At 38.7% G+C, this 21,833-nt stretch overlaps 2 protein-coding genes across 7 annotated transcripts in view; one reads left to right on the plus strand and one right to left on the minus strand.

Annotated features, from left to right (window-relative positions):
* The window catches only part of mms22l (MMS22-like, DNA repair protein), a 33,571-nt gene extending 28,822 nt beyond the window's left edge, over positions 1-4,749 (plus strand). Inside the window, exons 19-26 of the mRNA XM_061916440.1 lie at positions 519-661; positions 912-1,068; positions 1,151-1,296; positions 1,550-1,761; positions 1,899-2,065; positions 4,132-4,228; positions 4,353-4,520; positions 4,603-4,749. Coding sequence (XP_061772424.1) covers positions 519-661; positions 912-1,068; positions 1,151-1,296; positions 1,550-1,761; positions 1,899-2,065; positions 4,132-4,228; positions 4,353-4,520; positions 4,603-4,678 — 1,166 coding nt within the window. The 3' untranslated portion in view covers positions 4,679-4,749. The remainder of the gene's footprint in view (positions 1-518; positions 662-911; positions 1,069-1,150; positions 1,297-1,549; positions 1,762-1,898; positions 2,066-4,131; positions 4,229-4,352; positions 4,521-4,602) is intronic.
* A 2,813-nt stretch (positions 4,750-7,562) lies between these two features.
* The window catches only part of klhl32 (kelch-like family member 32), a 116,692-nt gene continuing 102,421 nt past the window's right edge, over positions 7,563-21,833 (minus strand). For all 6 annotated transcript variants that reach the window (XM_061916446.1, XM_061916445.1, XM_061916447.1 and 3 more), the window contains 3 exons: positions 15,358-15,550; positions 10,527-10,621; positions 7,563-8,973 (listed from right to left, as the gene is read on the minus strand). In XM_061916446.1, coding sequence (XP_061772430.1) covers positions 8,812-8,973; positions 10,527-10,621; positions 15,358-15,550 — 450 coding nt within the window. In that variant the 3' untranslated portion in view covers positions 7,563-8,811. The remainder of the gene's footprint in view (positions 8,974-10,526; positions 10,622-15,357; positions 15,551-21,833) is intronic.

Consider the following 21,833-nt stretch of genomic DNA (forward strand, 5'->3'; position numbering starts at 1 on the left):
GAATAAGACATTTGCAAAACAGCTGTATTCGCTCACTTAAAAAAGGCAGTTTAAAAGTCTCAACTCGTTCGGAAATGTCACATCTCCAACAGGCAGAGAAATCCATCCATTTTTTACCGCTTGTCCCTCTTGGGGTCACGGTGGTGGGAGGAGCCTATTCCAGCTGCATTCGGGCAGAAGGCGGTGTACACCCTGGACAAGTCGCCAGCTCATCACAGGGCCAACACAGATAGACAGACAACATTCACACACTAGGGTCAATGTAGTGTAGCCAACCAACCTTTCCCAGTAGCTGAATATTATACTACTGGTATATGGATTCCGTGCATCTAGGTTTTAGCCAGACGACATGTTTGCAAAAATTAAATCAGTCACTACACTTAAACCTCAACCAATATACCAGTATTGTTATGCCAGTAAGAATTTTAGGATGTATTACAATTTATGTTGGAGATTAACATATCAAACATTCAAGTTAATGTTAAAAGATGGTATTTTGTGTCTGGGTTACCCCTCAGACCGAGCTTTGGAGGACCAACTGTGTGAACTGACACGACTGGTGCTGAAGCTCCCTGAGGTTGAAAGTCTTCTGCAGAGAGCCAACCTCCTTACCTCAGGCACCAGGGCAGAGCCAGCTGCAGCCCTGGAGATGTTTGTAAAGGTAACACATTCGCACAGGTGGCAGATGTGATGTTGCCATAGCAACATGCAGGAGTGTTTGTGTGTTCTTAAAGATTGTTGGGCAAGCCACTGTTGGATTAAAGTTGTGCTGCAAGTGTCATGCTATTACGACAAACCGTACTCTACATTTGTGCCCTGTTAATGTGTGTGCGGGCGGACTGTATTGTAGGGATAGCTCTCATGTTTACTGACTTCTCTAAACTTCTATCTCACTATTTTTTCTGTGTCAGGCTGTAGGCATTGTGTACAGCAAACTGCAGGTGTTGTCTGAGCGCTCGGCCATGGTGACCAGAGCTCTGGACTACATGGGAGATATTCTCAAACATGTCAAACCCTCTCTGGTCAGCAAGAACCCTAACGCAATTCAGCTGGCCTATTGGGCCATTGGTAAGAGCCACAATTCAGAAAGTGTGCGTGTAAGTCTTGGTCTCAGACAGTCAGAGTTGCATACTTCTCTTTTCGGAGCCAGGTTGCATAGTGAAGCACTGGAGCCCCCTGCTGGTCACATCCAAAGCGCAGCAGTTGCTGTTCCGCATTGTGGACCGGCTGCTGCTCCCCCACAACTTCGCTCAGCAGGACAAAGCTCTGAGGGACAGCCTGCCGTTATATCTACAGGTTAGGTCAAATATGCAGTACATGCTCACATAAACAGAATGTTCAAAAGTCTTGATTAAGCCATGATCACAATAGAAAAAGGCAATCATCCTTAAAAGGATAGTGTGATCTTGCCTTAAACTACTTTTATTTTTCACATGGTGGACATTATTAAACATACAAAATATGTAAAGACTAGCTATACAGTACTTGTTTTAGAAGAAACAGCAATTTTTTTTACCAGTTAGTTTCATGCCGCTTTGAACCCCTGCAGGGCCTGTCAGTGGCATCCAGTGTGTCCCAGTCACAAGGAGCATACCTAAAGCAGCAGCTACGCTCCATCATCCGCAGATATCTTGACCATTTCCTTCCTGCCACACCTTCTTTGGGTACCATCGCTAATCACCCTGTGCTTCTTGGTGCATGTGAGCTGAGCCCAACCACACCTGGAGCCTCACTGAGGAGGACCATCCTGGAGGTGCTCTGGTAGGTTTCCAACGCTGTAAATAAGTCTGCTTAATATTTCATGTTTTAGTTCTTAATCCACTTTGAAATGTCTGGTCAAGACTCATAACCACAATCTTGCATTAACTTTGTTTTAATCTTATTTTTCCTCATCTCAGTGAGTACTTCCTTCGGTTCAAAGGTCATTCCCCTCCACCTCGCCTAGCATCAGTCTTGTTGTTCCTGTTGGAACTTCTAAGACGAAACAGTGACTCGGACCCCACCCTTCTCACACTGCCACTCCCCTCTCTGCTGCACTGTGTGATGCTGATTAATGAGCCACAGGGTACGTTCAAGACGACTCATAGTGACTGCTTCTAGTCTTTTTCTGGTGTCCCTTAAAAAAATATTGGTTGCTAGTATTTCCACTCTCTGGAAATAGTCTCCATGTATATTTTTAACACCATACATTTGGTTCATGTATGCTTTTTAAGGGCTATTCCACTGAATAGTTTCAATTTGCGTACCCAGAAAAATTTTAAGTCAGGTGTGTGATACATAGTTTTTTTATTCAAGCAAAGTGTCCATCCATCCATTTTTTACCGTTTGTTCCTTTTGGGGTCGCTGGAGCCTATCTCAGCTGTATTTTGGCGGTAGGCGGAGTTCACCCTGGACAAGTCGCCACTTCATCACAGGGCAATTAAATTTAATTAATTTACCGGTAGTTTAAAATATTTCGTAAACTACCTTGAATACTGGAAAAACAGCATTTGTTGCCTGCCCTCACTTCTTAGAAGTAGACTTTACCGTAAATTGTAATCATTTAAATCCTTAAAAATGTTTTAATGTTGTACTTCTTATCCCAACTCTTCTTTAAGTTGGGTTTTTTTTTTAAACAAAATTATTTCGTTAGAATTCACACCTTGGTATAGGGGCGGTATAGCTCGGTTGGTAGAGTGGCTGTGCCAGCAACTTGAGGGTTCCAGGTTCGAAACCCGCTTCCGCCATCCTAGTCACTGCCTTTGTGTCCTTGGGCAAGACACTTCACCCATTTGCTCCCAGTGCCACCCACACTGGTTTAAATGTAACTTAGATATTGGGTTTCACTATGTAAAGCGCTTTGAGTCACTAGAGAAAAAGCGCTATATAAATATAATTCACTTCACTTCACCTTAGTCGAGTCTTTTCTGTTACCCTAACACATAAAGTCACATTGACCACATGGAGTTGTATCATTCAGATCCCCTTGTACATATTACACACCACCTAGCTGTTTGATTGTAATATACATTATATTTTTATTACCAAATTTGGAGGTGTTGAAATCGCCATGTAAAATCACCACTGCTAATTTGTAGCATGGCTACAGCATATCTAATGTCAATCAGCATTGAGCCATCACATTTTGAAAAGTGTAACCTTACTTTATTTTCGAACACTTTCGATCAAACATTGTAGGGGTGGATGAAAACAAATTTTTGATTGATATTGTCATTACGATTAATTAATAATTAATTTAAAAACATTAATATATATATTGTACTACTAAAACTTAACTTTAAATATAGTTGAACAAAATTTGATTATAAATTAGTAACAAATAAACCCCAACAAGTCAAATAATAATAATAGCAATAACATTAAATTTTAAAAAACAAAAGCGATATAAAAAACAATAAAATCCAGTATTTACATTATAATTGTTTTGATTTCACTTTTTACACTTATTTTTTCCACCAAAGAATGTGTGCTTATCATGTATAACAAAACAATTTTTAATTAAATGCAAAAATCCTCACATTTATTGGTACAATTCATCTTTGGACAATTTTGACCAGTATTTTAGGTCAAAGCATAGTAATTTTGTAAATGTTATCAATACATGCTTTAAGTGCATTATGCTTGTGCAAAGTACTTTTTTGAAACTTTTATTTTGTTAGTGTAGTCAGACTGGATGTGGCGCAGCATGCTATTATTGTGGAGGGGGAAAGTGTGCTGAACTGTTGTTCAAACAGGCAACTCATTTGAGGCTGTTAAAAAAAAAAGAGAGCGCATCTCAAGTTGCGACCCCTGTTTGTACATCGATGTCACATCAATGACGTCATTGAGATGTGACATCGAGATGAGATGTGTAGTGGGTGTTTGGATTAATCTTGCTAGCTTGAGCTAGTTGATTCCCCACCCAGTGTTTCAGCTGATTTCGAGTTTGCAACCTTAAGTGACGGAACAAAGGCAGCGAAATGTATTATTGTTTGATTTTACGTGAACCGGTGTGTGGTAATACCGACAGAATTTGGTCGGTACCTATAAAAGTACTGAATTCAGTACCCATTCCTAATTGTAGTGAGGTTCTAGCATCATAATGTTCTTCTCTGTTTTCTGCAAAGTCCCAATTTGACTTATTTTATCCAGTAAGGAAGACGAGCACAGACGCACTCCAGCTTGTGGTGGAGCGTTGTGCAGCGGTGTCTGCAGAGGGACCATGCAAACACATGATCTCTGTCTTAAGGTAAGGCATAATACCAGCGTTGTAGTAAACACCAGTGCCAGTGTTTAAAAAGTAGAAAATATATTGTTTTGTAGTCTTTTTTTTTTTTTTACTTTTGCTTTTGTTTGTTTCTTTATTCTCCAAGGTCATTTGTGGAGGTAAATGAAAGCGTCTATGACAGGCAGGTCTACAGTGTTTTAGAGACGGTGGCTGTTTTAGACCCTCCTGTTGTTCAAGCTCTCATTCCCAACCTGTCTCTCAGCCTGAGAAACACAGAACACAAGAGAGGATTGGGCAAGAACGCCACCTTAAGGTGAACACGCATGTCAAAACAAACATTGTTGTTTTCTTTGATGTTACAACTAACGCTTGTTCTTCATCTTGCTGTTCAACAGGAGTGCTTATAAGAAACTGCTGTGCTTACTCGGGGAGAGCGGAAAGGCAGAAATATCAAGTTTAGAAGCAGACTGAAACCAAAGATGGTAAATCATCTTTTCATGTCTGCATTTGAACCGAAAAAATAAACGGGGGGAATACTGTGACATGTTGTCTTTACTTAGCATTTTTTTGTCAGCTGTGTCAGTGCAATTAAACAAGTTTTTGCATTGAATTGATTACTTTTAATTGCGCTGACATAGCAATGTTGTATTTAGTTTTTTGAATCAATGAGCTTAATTTGAAAATATAAATATTGCTGGCACATTCAGACAAAATGGTCTAATATTGTTCACATAATTTAGCTATAAACCACTGAAATAGTGATGGGTAAATGATGCATCAGCGAGTGTGAGTGTGTGTGCGTGCGTCGATTAATAGTAAACAAAAGTAGTATGAAACATGCAACTCTGGTTACCTTATTGGGGCTATAAAATAAACAATTATCCCAGCCCTTGGAATTTTCCCTGTTTGTAGTACTGTTTAGATGATGGCTATGCAACTTCTCTGCCTTCTTTTAGTAGGAGTTGTCACTTGGGGGCCGAAAAAAGTGCTCCCTTATAAACTTTTAAAAAAAAATTGTTTTAAAGTGACACACATCTAAGTATCAAGAAACACTGTATAACTCTGTTTCGTAATGCATTGAATGTTCAGTAGCATTTGACCCATCAACTGTGAACTGAAGTTGACATGCATATTAAGTGTACAACCAGGTTGACTAAGACTGTATCCAAAAGAATGCACGCAACTATTTTTAACAATAAAATGTTAAAATACTGAGAAAATGCATTTTAATGTAATAGGTCAAGTCAAGGCATGAGTGGTGAAGTGATATGGAGAGTTAGAGCCCTACTGAAATGAGATTTTCTTATTTAAACGGGGATAGCAGGTCCATTCTATGTGTCATACTTGATCATTTCGCGATATTGCCATATTTTTGCTGAAAGGATTTTGTAGAGAAGTTCGCCACCTTTGGTCGCCAATAATAAAGCCTTGCCTGTACCGGAAGTAGCAGACGATGTGCGCGTGATGTCACCAGTGTCAGGGCACCTCACATCCTCACATTGTTTATAATGTGACCCACCAGCAGTAAGAGCAATTCGGACCGAGAAAGCGACGATTTCCCCATAAATTTGAGCGAGGATATAAGATTTGTGGATAAGGAAAGTTAGAGTGAAGCAAAGGAGAAAAAAAGAAAAGGCGACAGCTCCAGGCGGCGGCAGTGGGACAGTTTCAAATGTAATTAGACACATTTACTAGGATGATTCTGGAAAATCCCTTATCTGCGTATTGTGTTAATAGTATTTTAGTGAGATTATAAAGTATTACCTGAAAGTCGGATGGCTGCGGTGAACGCCAGTGTCTCTGAGAGAAGCCGAGGAGCCAAGATCACAGCTGCCTTTTTGAGCTGCAGGATGAGGCCGCGTAATCCACTCAAGTCTCTGGTAAGAGCCGACTTAATATCACAATTTTCCCATCCAAAAACTTGCTGGTTGACGTAGAGAAACGTGTTCGTTGGACCGCTCTGTGTTAAAGCTTCACAACAAACAAGCACCGGCTGTGTTTCGGTGCTAAAGGTAGATGCAATCCACCGCTTTCTACCAACAGCATTCTTATTTGACGTCTCCATTATTAATTGAACAAATTGCAAAAGATTCAGCAACACAGATGTCCAAAATACTGTGTGATTGCGCGATGAAAAGAGACGACTTAGCCGTAACTGGTCCTGGGCTAATATGTCCCCTCCAACCAATAACGCCACAAACACGCATCATCATACGCGTCATCACTCCGCGACGTTTTCAACAGGAAACTCAGGGGGAAATTTTAAATTGTAATTTAGTAAATTAAACCGGCCGTATTGGCATGTGTTGCAATGTTAATATTTCATCATTGATATATAAACTATCAGACTGTGTGGTCGGTAGTAGTGGGTTTCAGTAGGCCTTTAGGTGCTGCTATCGCTTGGTTGGATTTCTGAATTCCAAAATTGAAGATGGTGATTCTGTTGGGGGGGAAAAGTTGTACCAAAAAGAAAGCATTTTATGTCTCATTACAAGTCATATCAGTCACTTGCAATGTGATTGCAGTTTGCTCCAAATCACCCAAAGTCTCACTCATTTCACTCAAGTCATTTTCCAGCCTTAATTTAACCGCAGTGCTTTGGTCTACTGTGCTGCTTTCTTCTTCACCCTCAATGCTTGCTGCAGAATTCATGCAGTGCTTCAATTTACTCTACGCTAATTTACTCTGCTGCTCAACGATCAAGAAAACAAACCCTCATTTTTATATTGCAATTTTGTTTATCATAATAAATTTGTTGAAAGTCACTTAAATATTTATTTTTGAAAAGTATCGCCTGAACACATTATGCATGTTTAACATCCAGAACTTGATCAAATATACACAAACTGCTGCCTTATTGAGATAGAAAACAAAAAATAAAAACGTTTAATTACGTTACATGCTGTAGTGATTAATTAGTCATGTTAAAAATATGTCTACAGTCGTCCCTCATATATCACAGCTAATTAGTTGCAGGCTTTAAAATAGTAAATTAATTTCTGCAAAGTAGGATTTTTTTAATTAGTAAACTATTTTCATGAAGTACAAAAAAAAAGAATTTGAAACATAAAAATAACTCCCATATAGTCTTTATAAAGTTTTTTTTCCATTTATAGTAATGCACTGTATAAACAATAGATTTTACAGTAAGAAAAAAACAGCTTTGTCACCAAACTGTCACTGTAAAATAAGAGTGGTACCATTTTTTTTCATTTCCAGTATTGCATAGTAAAAACAATAGTAGATTTTTACGTTAAACTGGCAACTCGGGGCTTAACTTTTCCACTGCAGAGTTGCCCGGCCCACTAAAATATTAATACTGAATTAGTAAACTTACTTAAGATTTTAATCATATTACATCGGACCTACTTAGGGTTAAACAGGTTAAACCTTGTCAAATAAAATGAAACCATGTGTTACTCACAAATATTATTATCAAGTCTTATGTCAGGCTGTAACAACAATAAATACTAATCAAATATAATGTAAAAGAAGGGATTCATAAAAACTAATGAAAAAATATTTTACCACTACAAAAATTATGCAGTGGTAAACTAAATAATTCGCAACTAAAGTAATAATAAATAATAATATACTGTATTTTTCTTTACTAAACTGTAAATAAAATTTAAGTGCAAATGAATATGCAACTTCACCACTTTAGTCATAGTTTATACGCTTAAGAAACCTCTCTATGACTTAAGCTCCAGACTTCTTTTGTTTGTTGGATATTGTCATTACTGCCGTAAGTGGTGTAAAAGTGTATTACAGCTGAGTACAAGTAAAGCCTTTATGTACCACAGCTGAGAAGAAGATGTTTTTTTGGTGGCCTAACAATTTAAGAAACACTGAATTAAATGAATGCACTGTAAAAATGACTGTAGATTTTACGGTGAAAAAACAGTTTAGTTGCCAGAATTTTACTGTAAAATAAATGCTATTTTTTTTTACATTTACAGTAATGCACGGCAAAATCAATACATTTTACAGTAAAACGTGCAATTAATTTGACTGTAAAAATAGAAGTCATATAGTTGTTTTCCTTTTAGAGTCATTTTGGCGTAAAACCACTACATTTGGCTGAACTGCAATTTTTTTACTGTATAATCCACATACATTTTTTTTGTCTTGTAGAGGCCTACTGTAGATTACAGTACTCAAAGGTAGCCTGGAGAATCTTCCAAACATCATTGCTGCTACAAGTCACTATCTTTTATCGATCACTACAACATTAGAATAGGAAACAAGACAATTACTGCAATGTAAAACATATGACATAAATAAAATGTAATTCAACACATATAGGCCAAAAAATAAGTAGTATATATTTTTTTCCAAAAATCAACAATACAGTGAACCCACAATTGAAGTGCGATGTGGCGAAGGACGACTGTCTTTACTGTTTTGTGTCTTTGGAATTATTTTTTTTTCTTGCCTTCATAATGTTATTATTCACCATAATATGGGAAAACAGAAGGTTTCAATAGGAGTGTTAATACTGTCATCAAGTTAAAGTTAAAACGTCAAATTTGCAAACGTTGAGTGTCCACGTGGAATATTCCTCCATCCCCTTTTAATGTTTGCATTGTGGTGACCGTCAGTGGTTAAACGGCACCAATCCTGTGATGAGGTACTTGGAGAGTCTGAAGGTTGGGACATGTGAAATATGGAGCCGGCAGGAAACATGTTGCAATCCCGTTTGAGGCAAATGGTAACGTTGGCCCATAGAAAACTTCTTCTTTGCCCTCCCGGCTTAGATCCAGCACCTGCAAAAAAATAAATGTTATGATGAAATAAAATTGCTAGAGTAACAGTTGAATGTGATATTAATCTTGATTTCCAGAGGATTCTTGCATATTTGCGACAAAGAGCCTATTTTCAACTAATGTCTTTGCATTCCTGTGCTGCTCCGGCAGTACTAGACAGAATAAATTGTTTTTAAATGAAAAATACATTTACGGGAAAATATTTAGGGTAGAAATAAATAATTAATTGTTAAAGACTACAGCTAGCACAATTAGATTGTAGATAGAGATGCGATTTATGGCTCTGAAGGAAGCTGGATCTTGAACTTGATCTTTTCAAAGAGCCGTTCAAAAGACTGGCTCGTTGTTATATATATATATATATATATATATATATATATATATATATATATAGAGTACATATCAGTAAAAAAAAAATCAAACCAGAATACAGTGACAAAAAAAATGTAGTTTAAACATGGCTGCAGAAAGCAAGCTAGTCTTGAAGGTGGTAGGGTCAGCAGTGTCACGGGTGTGTAGGTAAAGTGGGTTCCCAAGTACATCCAGAATACTCTTTTTATAAATAAAACTAAAATATAAAGTAGCACAATATACTAAACGTGAACGTAGATTGTACTACATAAACTTGGTTACTCAGCAAAACAATGAACGTTGAAACGTGGCTGGCTACAATTTCTTTTGACTTTTTTGTAGTCAGTGTGAGTTTGGTGGTGTGGACATGAGGGCAGCGTAGGAAATTTGCATTTTAAAACAGCTTGCAACTGCAAATCGGTTCGAGTCGTCAAAAACCCAGTTAAAAGACTCGACTAGTTTTGAAAGTGACGTCCCTGAATGCATTCTACAAGTCACAGTAGGGACCCAAAATCTACCAGTTCTCGGACGCCAAAAAGAAAGGCTAAAGTGAAATATGTAACTTCTATAACAGTGGTTCTCAAATGGGGATACGCGTACCCCTGGGGGTACTTGAAGGTATGCCAAGGGGTACGTGAGATTTTTAAAAATATTCTAAAAATAGCAACAATTAAAAAATCCTTTATAAATATATTTATTGAATAATACTTCAACAAAATATGAATGTAAGTTCATAAACTGTGAAAAGAAATGCAACAATGCAATATTCAGTGTTGACAGCTAGATTTTTTTGTGGACATGTTCCATAAATATTGATGTTAAAGATTTTTTTTTTTTTTTTGTGAAGAAATGTTTAGAATTAAGTTCATGAATCCAAATTGATCTCTTATTACAATCCCCAAAGAGGGCACTTTAAGTTGATGATTACGTACTTCTATGTGTAGAAATCTTTATTTATAATTGAATCACTTGTTTATTTTTCAACAAGTTTTTAGTTATTTTTATATATTTTTTTCCAAATATTTCAAGAAAGACCACTGTTATACTTCTTTATCTCTTTTTTTCAATGCTTTGCTCTGATTAGGGGGTACTTGAATTTAAAAAATGTGCACAAGGGGTACATCACTGAAAAAAGGTTGAGAACAACTGCTCTATAATAACAAGTTTCTGAGGAAGTTGAACATGTTTGATTCATCTCTCACCTGAATGCACGCTAAAGGCTCATTGGTCCAAATAGAGTATCCTCCAACCACGTAGATCCTGTCATCATGGACTGCTACTCCAGACTCGTTCTGACCTGAGGAGGAGAGCCGAACACAATGCGTCATGGAGCCGAGTGGAGGACACGCTGACAGTCTCAACTCCCACAGGAGACTCAGCGAGAGACAAACACACGGAGACAGAGAGCAGGTGGGTGGAAAGTCTTTGGAGAGCCAAGTCTTGAACTTTTGCAGACGTGATATAAAGAACATCCAAGAGTTGTCTCGTACAAGAGAAGTCACAAAGGAGCAAAAAACTAAACTTTTTTTTGTGTTAGGAGCTTTTATAAAAGTAAATAAAAGCTTGCTAGTATAGTTTCACGCCTAAGACACTGCATCAACAAACATGCTCTCTAAGAATAACAGTCCTGTTGTCATCTGCATAAAACTCAAAGTACAAAGTTATTCTTTTTCATTTTGTTTACAATGATATCTTGCCACAATCCTGTTTTCTATACCGCCTATCCTCAGGGTCACAGGTGGGCTAGAGCCTATCCCAGCTGACTTTGATGATCCCATCGTCTAATTAGCATATTTGACCATAACGCATGTTCAAGCCATTTGTGTGGCTGCTGTCAGAGACAAAAGGTGTCTCGCCAAAAAAAGGTTAAAAAAAAAAACTATTTTGTTTTTACTTTTCTTTGTGGTAATACAAGTAGAAAAAGTCATCACTAGATTTGTTGCTGGTCACTTATTTATTTTTTAACATTTTGTAGCATGGTTCTTCAATGTTTTCCAGACCAAAGACCCCCAACAGTTGCAGCCGAAACCCTCCGGTACGGAAATAAACACACTGGTCTGGCTATGAGAATAACAAATTACAACTTGTTATTGTGGTATAGAATAGGATAGGATAGATCTTTATTGTCATTGCACAAGTATAACGAAATTTCATTTTCGGCACAGTCCCGCTAAGAACAGACATACGTTACAGGACGAAACCGCCAATGGATCAGCCACTTACGGCGCTCCTTAAAAAGGTGACAAAAGGGTGACATTGAGAGAGGGTGGGGAGTAAAACAAATATCAGTCTAAGGCTAGACCCTCAGGAGGGGTCCAGACTGAGTCCAAGGAAAAAAACCTCACATAGGATGGCACACATTAAACATGGTACGTATATCACACCAACTTGCAACAGAGGGAGGGGTGGGTTTGAGGAGACCCACTGCCGCTATATAGCGCTGCTCAGCCATCCACAGCCCCAGAGGAATTAAGCGGTGGTGAAGGCGTTGATTCGAGGGTGGGAGTCGTGTGTGCATATATACCCAATTAACTTGGGAGAGATGATGAAATGTTTTTATATGGACTGAGGAGGATCGCACAGTTCAACCACAGGTGTTGTTGACAAAAAGGAAGGTCAAAAGCGTGATATTCAAATAATATATTATAGCACCACATAATTGCTTGCTGGTAACTAGTGTGCTAATTGCTAACTGCCAACTAGTGTGCTAATTGCTAGCTGGCAACTAATGTGCTTATCGTTAGCTGGTAACTGACATGCTAATCACTAGATGACAATTGATGCGATAATCGCTAGTTGGCAATTATTAGTGTGCTAATTGCTATCTGGCAATTGGTGTGCTAATTGTTACCTGGCAACTGGCCATTAATCGCGAGCTTGCAACTAGCGCGCTAATCACTCGCTGGGAACTAAAGTGCTAATCACCAGCTATCCTAAATGCTAACCTGGATATGATAATATAATTGTTAATATTTTAATTTTAAACCTGCAAAGGACCTTGGGTAGGGTGGCCATGCCATTGCCATTTCTAAACTAAACTACAGTGTGTTGGATCATTGTTCATGTGTATTTAAAGATGTTTAAATTTGTGGAAAAACTACATGGGCGAAATAGAAAATATATTTTTTAAATCCACAACCCCCTGTTGGAGACCTTTGATATAAAGGAGCATAAAAACTAGGGGTGCCAAAAAAAATAGATTTTTAAATGAAATGCTTTTCTCCTGTGTAACGATTCTTAGTTAAAAATAAAATTAAAATGTATGTTAGGTCAGGAAAAAACACAAGAGGCTATTTCATCCCTACAAGCATTTTTCACAGGTTTCCCCGCTCTTCAGGGGAGTTTAAACTAAGTTTACTTTTCCTTTTTCAGTTTAAACTCCCCTGAAGAGCACAGAAACCTGAGAAACGGGCTTGTCGCGATGAAATAGCCTCTGTGTTTTTTCCTGACCTAACATATATTCCGCTCTACCCCAGTATTGAGCACTGTATAACGGATAAACCACAGTAACCTCGACTATAATCTAAAATATATTCATTTATTTAATTGTTCTGCGCCACGCCAAAAAATCTGTCCCGTCCAGCCACTTTAGTAAATGTTTGGGTAGAATTTTACCAGAGCTGTTTATCTATTTCATGGAAGAATGTAGTTATTCATAGAACTGGCACCCAATAATATTTAAAAAGTATTGATTTTGTATTGAGCATCTATTCTAAATGTAATTGTTACCCCCAAGGATCGAATCGAATTGAATCGAATCAAATTTCTAAAGATTTACAGCTCGGGTAAATACTCACTAATTATAGTGGCACACTCGCTAAGTTGGCAACACAGATTCCTCCTGCAACGTCTTATTCTTTGGTAGACCAGATGTGTTAAAAGAACAGTTACAATACAATCTACCTTTTGGATTATATCGACAAGCTCCCATCCCGTTTTAAGAGAAAACATATCTATGGCAGATCACAAAAGATAAATGACTATGTGAAACATTGCTACTAGATAACATAAAGAGGGGCTTGCTGGAGGAACAAATGTGTCCAAAAAGTTTTTTGGCATATTGTAAAAACACAATAAACTCTTCAATAATGGAATATATAATTCGACATTTGCTTTGTCACATATACCACAAAGCTAAGATGTTTATTTTTTCTGACAGCTACATTGGATTGGTTTTTCATATTTAATGTGCAAACCCCAAAACCAGTGAAGTTAGAACTTTGTGTAAATCATTAATAAAAACAGAATACAATGATTTGGAAATCCTTTTCAACCTATTTTCAATTCCATGGACTGCAAAGACAAGATATTTAACGTTCGTACTGGAATACTTTATATTTTGCAAATATTAGCTCATTTGTAATTTGATGCCTGCAACATGTTTAAAAAAATCTGGCACAGGTGGTGAAAAAGACTGAGAAAGTTGAGGAATGGTCATCAAACACTTATTTGGAACATCCCACAGGTGAACAGGCTAATTGGGAACGGGTGGATGCCATGATTGGGTATAAAAGCAGCTTCCATGAAATGCTCAGTCATTCACAAACAAGGATGGGGCGAGGGTCACCACTTTGTGAACAAATTAGTAAGTTTAAGAACGTAATTTCTCAAAGAGCTATTGCAAGGAATTTAGGGATTTCATTTCGATCCCTCAGGCAGTACTGCATCAAAAAGCGACATCAGTGTGTAAAGGATATCATTACACATCAGAAAACCACTTTCAGTAACTACAGTTTGTCACTACATCTGTAAGTGCAAGTTAAAACTCTACTATGCAAAGCGAAAGCCATTTATCCACAACACCCAGAAACTCAGTCGGCTGGGCCCGAGCTCATCTAAGATGGACTGATGCAAAGTGGAAAAGTGATCTGTGGTCTGATGAGTCCTCATTTCAAATTGTTTTTGGAAACTTTGGACGTCGTGTCCTCAGGACCAAAGAGGAAAAGAACCATCCGGATTGTTATAGGTGCAAAGTTCAAAAGCCAGCATCTGTGATGGTATTGGGGTGTATTAGTGTCCAAGGCTTTTGTAACTTACACATCTGTGAAGACACCATCAATACTGAAGGGTCTATACAGGTTTTGGAGCAACATATGTTGCCATCATGGACACCACTGCTTATTTCAGCAAGACAATGCCAAGCCACATGGTACAACAGTGTGGCCTAACAGTAAAAGAGTGCAGGTTCTAGACTGGCCTGCCTGTAGTCCAGACCTGTCTCCCATTGAAAATGTGTGGCACATTATGATACCACAATGGAGACCCCGGACTGTTCAAAAACTTAAGCTGTACATCAAGCAAGAATGGGAAAGAATTCTACCTGAAAAGCTTCAAAAATTGGTCTCCTCAGTTCCCAAACGTTTACTGAATGTTGTTAAATGGAAAGGCCATGTAACACAGTGGTAAAAATGCCCCTTTGTCAACTTATTTTGCTGCCATTGAATTGTAAGTTAGTGATTATTTGCACAAAAAAAAATTGTTTCTCAGTTCGAACATTAAATATCTTGTCTTTGCAGTCTATTCAATTGAATATACGTTGAAAATGATGAGCAAATCATTGTATTTTGGGTTTGTTTAGGAATTACACAACGTGCCAACTTCACTGGTTTTGGGTTTTGTAAAACATGAGTCCAAGTGAACCCCACTCCAAAGTTTGGACACAATGCCTTTAAAAAAAAAAAATGTCAGTCAACAGCAGCAATAAAGGAACCGGCTTCCCTGCCCCAATAGTTTGGAAGAAGGAGGGTACAAGTTCACTTGTGAGCATCCTCCACTGTCCTCACAGTGGGGCGGTATAGCTCGGTTGGTAGAGCGGCCGTGCCAGCAACTTGAGGGTTGCAGGTTCGATTCCCGCTTCTGCCAACCTAGTCACTGCCGTTGTGTCCTTGGGCAAGACCCTTTACCCATCTGCTCCCAGTGCCACCCACACTGGTTTATATGTAAAAAATTAGATATTGGGTTTCACTTTGTAAAGCGCTTTGAGTCACTCGAGAAAAAGCGCTATATAAATATAATTCACTTCACTTCACTCACCTGTGAGGAGGCTGAAGGAGCACCGTGTCCACTGGTCCACATCCAGGTTGTAGGAGTCGATGTGTCGCACCAAGATCCGGTCGTTATTGTAGTCCAGGTCGTTCCCACCGAGGACGTAGAGCTTCCTTCTCACCGCAGCCATGACATGGTAGACCCGCCGCTGCAACATGGGACTGCGGGCTAACCACTGGTCCTGGAAAGGAGGGAGTGAACCATTAGTTAAGGATGCAAGATAAAGTACGAAGAGAGAGGCAGTTGAATAGGAAAATTATTATTTAAAGGGGAACATTATCACCAGACCTATGTAAGCGTCAATATATACCTTGATGTTGCAGAAAAAAGACCATATGGTTTTTTTGACCGACTTCCGAACTCTAAAAGGGTGAATTTGGCGATTTAAACGCCTTTCAATTGTTCGCCTGTCGGAGCAATGACCTTTCACCCGTGAAGCGACCCGCTATTTTGTCAAACACATTACACACACCAAGTCAAATCAGCTCTGTTATTTTCCGTTTTTTCGACTGTTTTCCGGTACCTTGGAGACATCATGCCTCGTCGGTGTGTTGTCGGAGGGTGTAACAACACGAACAGAGACGGATTCAAGTTGCAACAGTGGTCAAAAGATGCGAAAGTCCTTCGTTTGTTCCGACACTGTACCGACGATAGCGATGCTACGACCGACATGGCACAGAGATGATGGCAAGAATGTGTGGATATCCTGCGACGCTCAAAGCAGATGCATTTCCAACAATAAAGTCAACGAAATCACAAAGGTGAGTTTTGTTAATGTTATTGACTAATGCTGAGTGTGCTAATCAGACATATTTGGTCACGGCATGACTGCAAGCTAATCGATGCTAACATGCTATTTAGGCTAGCTGTATGTACATATTGCATCATTATGCCTCATTTGTAGCTATATTTGCATCCAGCCTTTCCCTCCACCCACATTTAATGCCAAACAAACACATACCAATCGTTGGTTGGAAGGCGATCGCCGAATTCGTCCCCGCTTTCTCCCATGTCGCTGGCCGTCGTGTCGTTTTCGTCGGTTTCGCTTGCATACGGTTCAAAGCGATATGGCTCAATAGCTTCAGTTTCTTCTTCAATCTGTTGAATCGCTTAAGCCGCTGAAATCCGAGTCTGAATCCGAGCTAATGTCGCTATACCGTTCTGTTCTATCCGCCATGTTTGTTTGTGGTGGCTTCACGCAGTGACGTCACAGGAAAATGGACGGGTGGATATAACGATGGTTAAAATCAGGCACTTTGAAGCCGTTTTTCGGGATATTGCGTGATGGGTAAAATTTTGAAAAAAACTCTGAAAAATAAAATAAGCCACTGGGAACTGATTTTTATTGGTTTCAACCCTTCAGAAATTGTGATAATGTTCCCCTTTAAGCTATGCAGTGAGTAACTGATATATAGTGGATAAATACCGTGACAGTGGGGCTCCACTTTGTACTAATGACTTCCCTCCCTGTTTCTGATCATATGTTTCAAACACTCCATTTTACAAAAACACACACACACACACACGCACACACACTCACTCCCTGCTCATTTCACTAAGTGTGTTAAAGCTTATTTTGTGTGAAAGAATGTGTGTGTGTGTGAGGCAGGGCTTGATTGAGGAACAGAATGAGAGAGTGCGTGTGTGTCTGCCGGGAGCTGACGGGTGGCCATCTGTTGAGGGTAGAGTGGGTGGGGGGTTGCTGTTGCTCTGGCAGGTGAATGTAAATTCCTGGTGAATACAAATGAGCCTCGGTCTCTCTCGTGCATCCCTTCCCTCAATTGCAGGGCCAACGTGTACCAGCACAGACACATATGGATGCACGCAGCAGACGTGCAAATACATGCCACATACCTCCACCTTCTCTGCAGCCTGGCTTAGACAGTGCGCCCGTTAACAGCTGGCTCATATGCATACACAAACACACACGCAGCTCACTTCATTACGCTGTAATTGGATATGTGTGAATATCGCATGCTTGAATTCAGTATTAGATTTCACCACGAGCGAAATATTTTATGTATAAAGTGTTTTTCTGTAGTGCTTTTACAGCAGGCATGGGCAATTATTTTGGCTCGGAGGGACAAATTTAGAGAAGAAAATGTGTCTGGGAGCCGGTATACAGTCATGGTCAAAAGTTTACATACACTTGTAAAGGATATATTGTCATGGCTGTCTTGAGTTTCCAATAATTTCTACAACTCTTATGTTTTTGTGATAGAGTGTTTGGAGCCCATACGTGTTGACATCACATGGACTAAGATAAAACCTTCTGGAGGATAGTTCTGTGGTCAGATAAAACAAAAATGTAGATGTTTGGCCACACTACCCAGCAATATGTTTGGAGGAGTAAATCCCAGGAACACCACACCTACCGTCAAGCATGGTAGTGGTAGAATTATGCTCAGGTCCTGTTTTGCTGTCAATGTAACTGGTGCTTTACAGAGAGTAAATAGGACAATGAAAAAGGATTACCTCCAAATTCTTCAGGATAACCTAAAATCATCAGCCCGGAGGTTGGGTCTTGGGGGCAGTTGGGTGTTCCAACAGGACAATGACCCCAAACACACGTCAAAAGTGGTAAAGGAATAACTAAATTAGGCTAAAATTAAGGTTTTAGAATGGCCCTCCTAATGTCCTGACGTAAACGTGTGGACAAAGCTGAAGAAACAAGTCCATGTCAGAAAACCAACAATTTTTAGCTGAACTGCACCAATTTTGTCAAGAGGAGTAGTTAAAAATCCAACCAGAAGCTTGTAATGGCTACCAAAAGTGCCTTATTGCAGTGAAACTTGCAAAGAGACATGTAAGCAAATATTAACATTGCTGTACGTATACTTTAGACCCAGCCGATTTTCAGTAGACCCATAATAAATTCATAAAAAAAAAAAAACTTCATGAATGTTTTTGTGACCAACAATCACTCCATCACAAAAAAATAAGAGTTGTTGAAATTATTGGAAACTCAAGACTGTATTACTGTATATTCTTTACAAGTGTATGTAAACTTTTGACCAGGACTGTATGTATTTTTTGGAACACTAATACAAAACCTCACAATAATGTCTGATTGAATGCTAAAAATGTTATGACAGACCGCTTTAAAAAACGGAATGGCATTGTAAAAATTTTTTACTGAGTGAGACACCCAGAATGTGGGATTTACAATATCAACTATGAACGATAAAACACTGAATATTGACAACATATGGACGTCACATACCTTCTCGATCGACATATTTTAAAATCAGGCGAAATGCAACAAAAATGCAACCAACACAGCAAAATATAAACGCAAAGGGTAAAAAAAACCCACCTACAATCTGATACATCGCTAAGCTTTAGAACTTTGTTGTAAATATCTCCTTCTGCGTCTGTCCCTGACACGCGCATTTCAGGCTGGCCGCTTTGGAAACACTCATTTGAAACGCTCTTCACCCACACTGCTTGGTGCCTCGTCTGAGCTGCTGTGATTTAAGATGACCATACTAACTAGTATATCATGCAAAAGCGCGGATTCAAACCATTTAAATACTTTTCATAGTTCGAGACTTACGGTCATTTCAAAACATCACTGCATAATGGCAGCTACAGTTTCGATCGGAAATATCTAAAAAATATTATGGGAATGTCCAGCGGGCCAGATTGAAAAGCTAAACGGGCCTTAATTTGCTCAGGTCTGTTTAACAGGGTACACCAAGTTAGCTAATAAGAGTGAGATGAAGTTGTGTGAAAAATAACTTATCGTTTTAGCCAACGTCAGCCAGCTAAACTTTGTCTACATCAATTCAAGTACGATTTAACTCAGCATCAATTTGCAATGCCAAAAAAAAAGGCACTTTAACAAACTGACTGACAGGCACCAATGAGGAGGTATCACCAGATCAAAGATACAATATATTAGATAGCTAACATTTTAAGATTTAATCAAAAATATAATTCTACACATTGAGTCTAGTAGAGTGCTGAAAATGCCCCAAGAGTTAATCAATAGTCAATGTACAGCTTTTTTTAAACATCACAAAACGATGGAATATATATATTTTGTGTTTTGTTGTTTGTTTTCATTGCTGCCATTTTAACAGTTTTTTAAATGGCAGCAATGACAACATTGTACAAGCCCCGTTTCTATATGAGTTGGGAAATTGTGTTAGATGTAAATATAAACGGAATACAATGATTTGCAAATCCATTTCAACCCATATTCATTTGAATGCACTACAAAGACAAGATATTTGATGTTGAAACTCATAAACTCTTTTTTTTTTTTTGCAAATAATAATTAACATAGAATTTCATGGCTGCAACATGTGCCAAAGTAGTTGGGAAAAGGCATGTTCACCAGTGTGTTACATCAACTTGTCTTTTAACAACACTCAATAAACGTTTGGGAACTGAGGAAACTAATTATTGAAGCTTTGAAAGTGGAATTCTTTCCCATTCTTGTTTTGTGTAGAGCTTCAGTCGTTCAACAGTCCGGGGTCTTCGCTGTCGTATTTTACGCTTCCTAATACGCCACACATTTTCGATGGAAGACAGGTCTGGACTGCAGGTGGGCCAGGAAAGTACCCGCACTCTTTTTTTATGAAGCCACGCTGTTGTAACACGTGCTGAATGTGGCTTGGCATTGTCTTGCTGAAATAAGCGGGGGAATCCATGAAAAAGACGGCAATTCAATGGCAGCATATGTTGTTCCAAAAGCTGTGTGTACCTTTCAACATTAACGGTGCCTTCACAGATGTGTAAGTTACCCATGCCTTGGGCACTAATGCACCCCCATACCATCCCAGATGCTGGCTTTTGAACTTTGCGTCGATAACAGTCTGGATGGTTCGCTTCCCCTTTGGTCCGGATGACACGATATCGAATATTTCTAAAAACAATTTGAAATGTGGACTCGTCAGACCACAGAAGACTTTTCCACTTTGCATCAGTCCATCTTAGATGATCTCAGGCCCAGAAAAGCCGGCGGCGTTTCTGGGTGTTGTTGATAAATGGCTTTCGCTTTGCATAGTAGAGCTTTAACTTGCACTTACAGATGTAGCGACCAACTGTATTTAGTGACGGTGGTTTTCTAAAGTGTTCCTGAGCCCATGTGGTGATATCCTTTAGAGATTGATGTTGGTTTTTTATACAGTGCCGTCTGAGGGATCGAAGGTCACGGTCATTCAATGTTGGTTTCCGGCCATGCCGCTTACGTGGAGTGATTTCTCCAGATTCTCTGAACCTTTTGATGATATTATGGACCATAGATGTTGAAATCCCTAAATTTCTTGCAATTGTACTTTGAGAAACGTTGTTCTTAAACTGTTTGACTATTTGCTCACACAGTTGTGGACAAAGGGGTGTACCTCGCCCCATCCTTTCATGTGAAAGACTGAGCATTTTTTGGGAAATTGTTTTTATACCCAATCATGGCAACCACCTGTACCCAATTAGCCTGCACACCTGTGGGATGTTCCAAATAAGTGTTTGATGAGCATTCCTCAGCTTTATCAGTATTTATTGCCACCTTTCCCAACTTATTTGTCATGTGTTGCTGGCATCAAATTCTTAAATTAATGATTATTTGCACACACAAAAAACTTTAATACCGTTTTTCCATTCACAGTAATACACTGTGAAAACAACTACAGTAAATTTTACGGTAAAAAAACTGGCAGTTCAGTCACCAGGATTTCAAATATGTAGTCTTCAGCATATTCAACTGAATATGGGTTGAACATGATTTGCAAATCATTGTATTCTGTTTATATTTACATCTAACACAATTTCCCAACTCATATGGAAACAGGGTTTGTACTAGTTATTTTTGTAACACCTGAATGAGCAGCCCAGTTACAACATAAATAAATATTTATGAATGAATTGGTCATCTTTGTTGTTAGTGCACATGCTTAAAATAACTTAAGCTGCATTTAGAAGAAGATAAAACAAATAGAGCCATTAAATATGTGTAGGCTTTATTTTCTGATTAGTCGATTAATCGTTAAGATAATCGTTGACTAATCCACCATCAAAATAATGGGTAGTTGCACCCTATCCAGAATAAGATTTTTTGTAATCGTACTACCTGTCATAAGCATAAATATGATTTTAAATATGCAAAGTTTTCCTTATTTTCAGGGTGTAAAGTAAAGATTAGCTGATATTCATAGCAATTTCATCAGTGGACAATACCAATTATACATAAATCATAATTTATATGATTATACTGTTCGAGCATCTTCTGGGAGTTAAGCTTCCCCATCTTTAAAACTAGTTACGCCTCGTTTGTCATTTTAATCAAGGGGCCTTGAAAGCACCACATTTATGTGTACTGAAAGTGAACTTGTACATAAGTTTCTGCAACAGTTACCTGCCACTGCCAGATAGAAGAAAGGTAAACATATAATAAATCTATCGCCTCATCCTTGTTCCAAAATGTTGGTGCCGTGTGTGAATGCTTCAAAATGAACTAATGC

The sequence above is a fragment of the Nerophis ophidion genome, linkage group LG11, assembly GCF_033978795.1.
Source record: "Nerophis ophidion isolate RoL-2023_Sa linkage group LG11, RoL_Noph_v1.0, whole genome shotgun sequence".
Classification (NCBI taxonomy): Eukaryota; Metazoa; Chordata; class Actinopteri; order Syngnathiformes; family Syngnathidae; genus Nerophis; species Nerophis ophidion.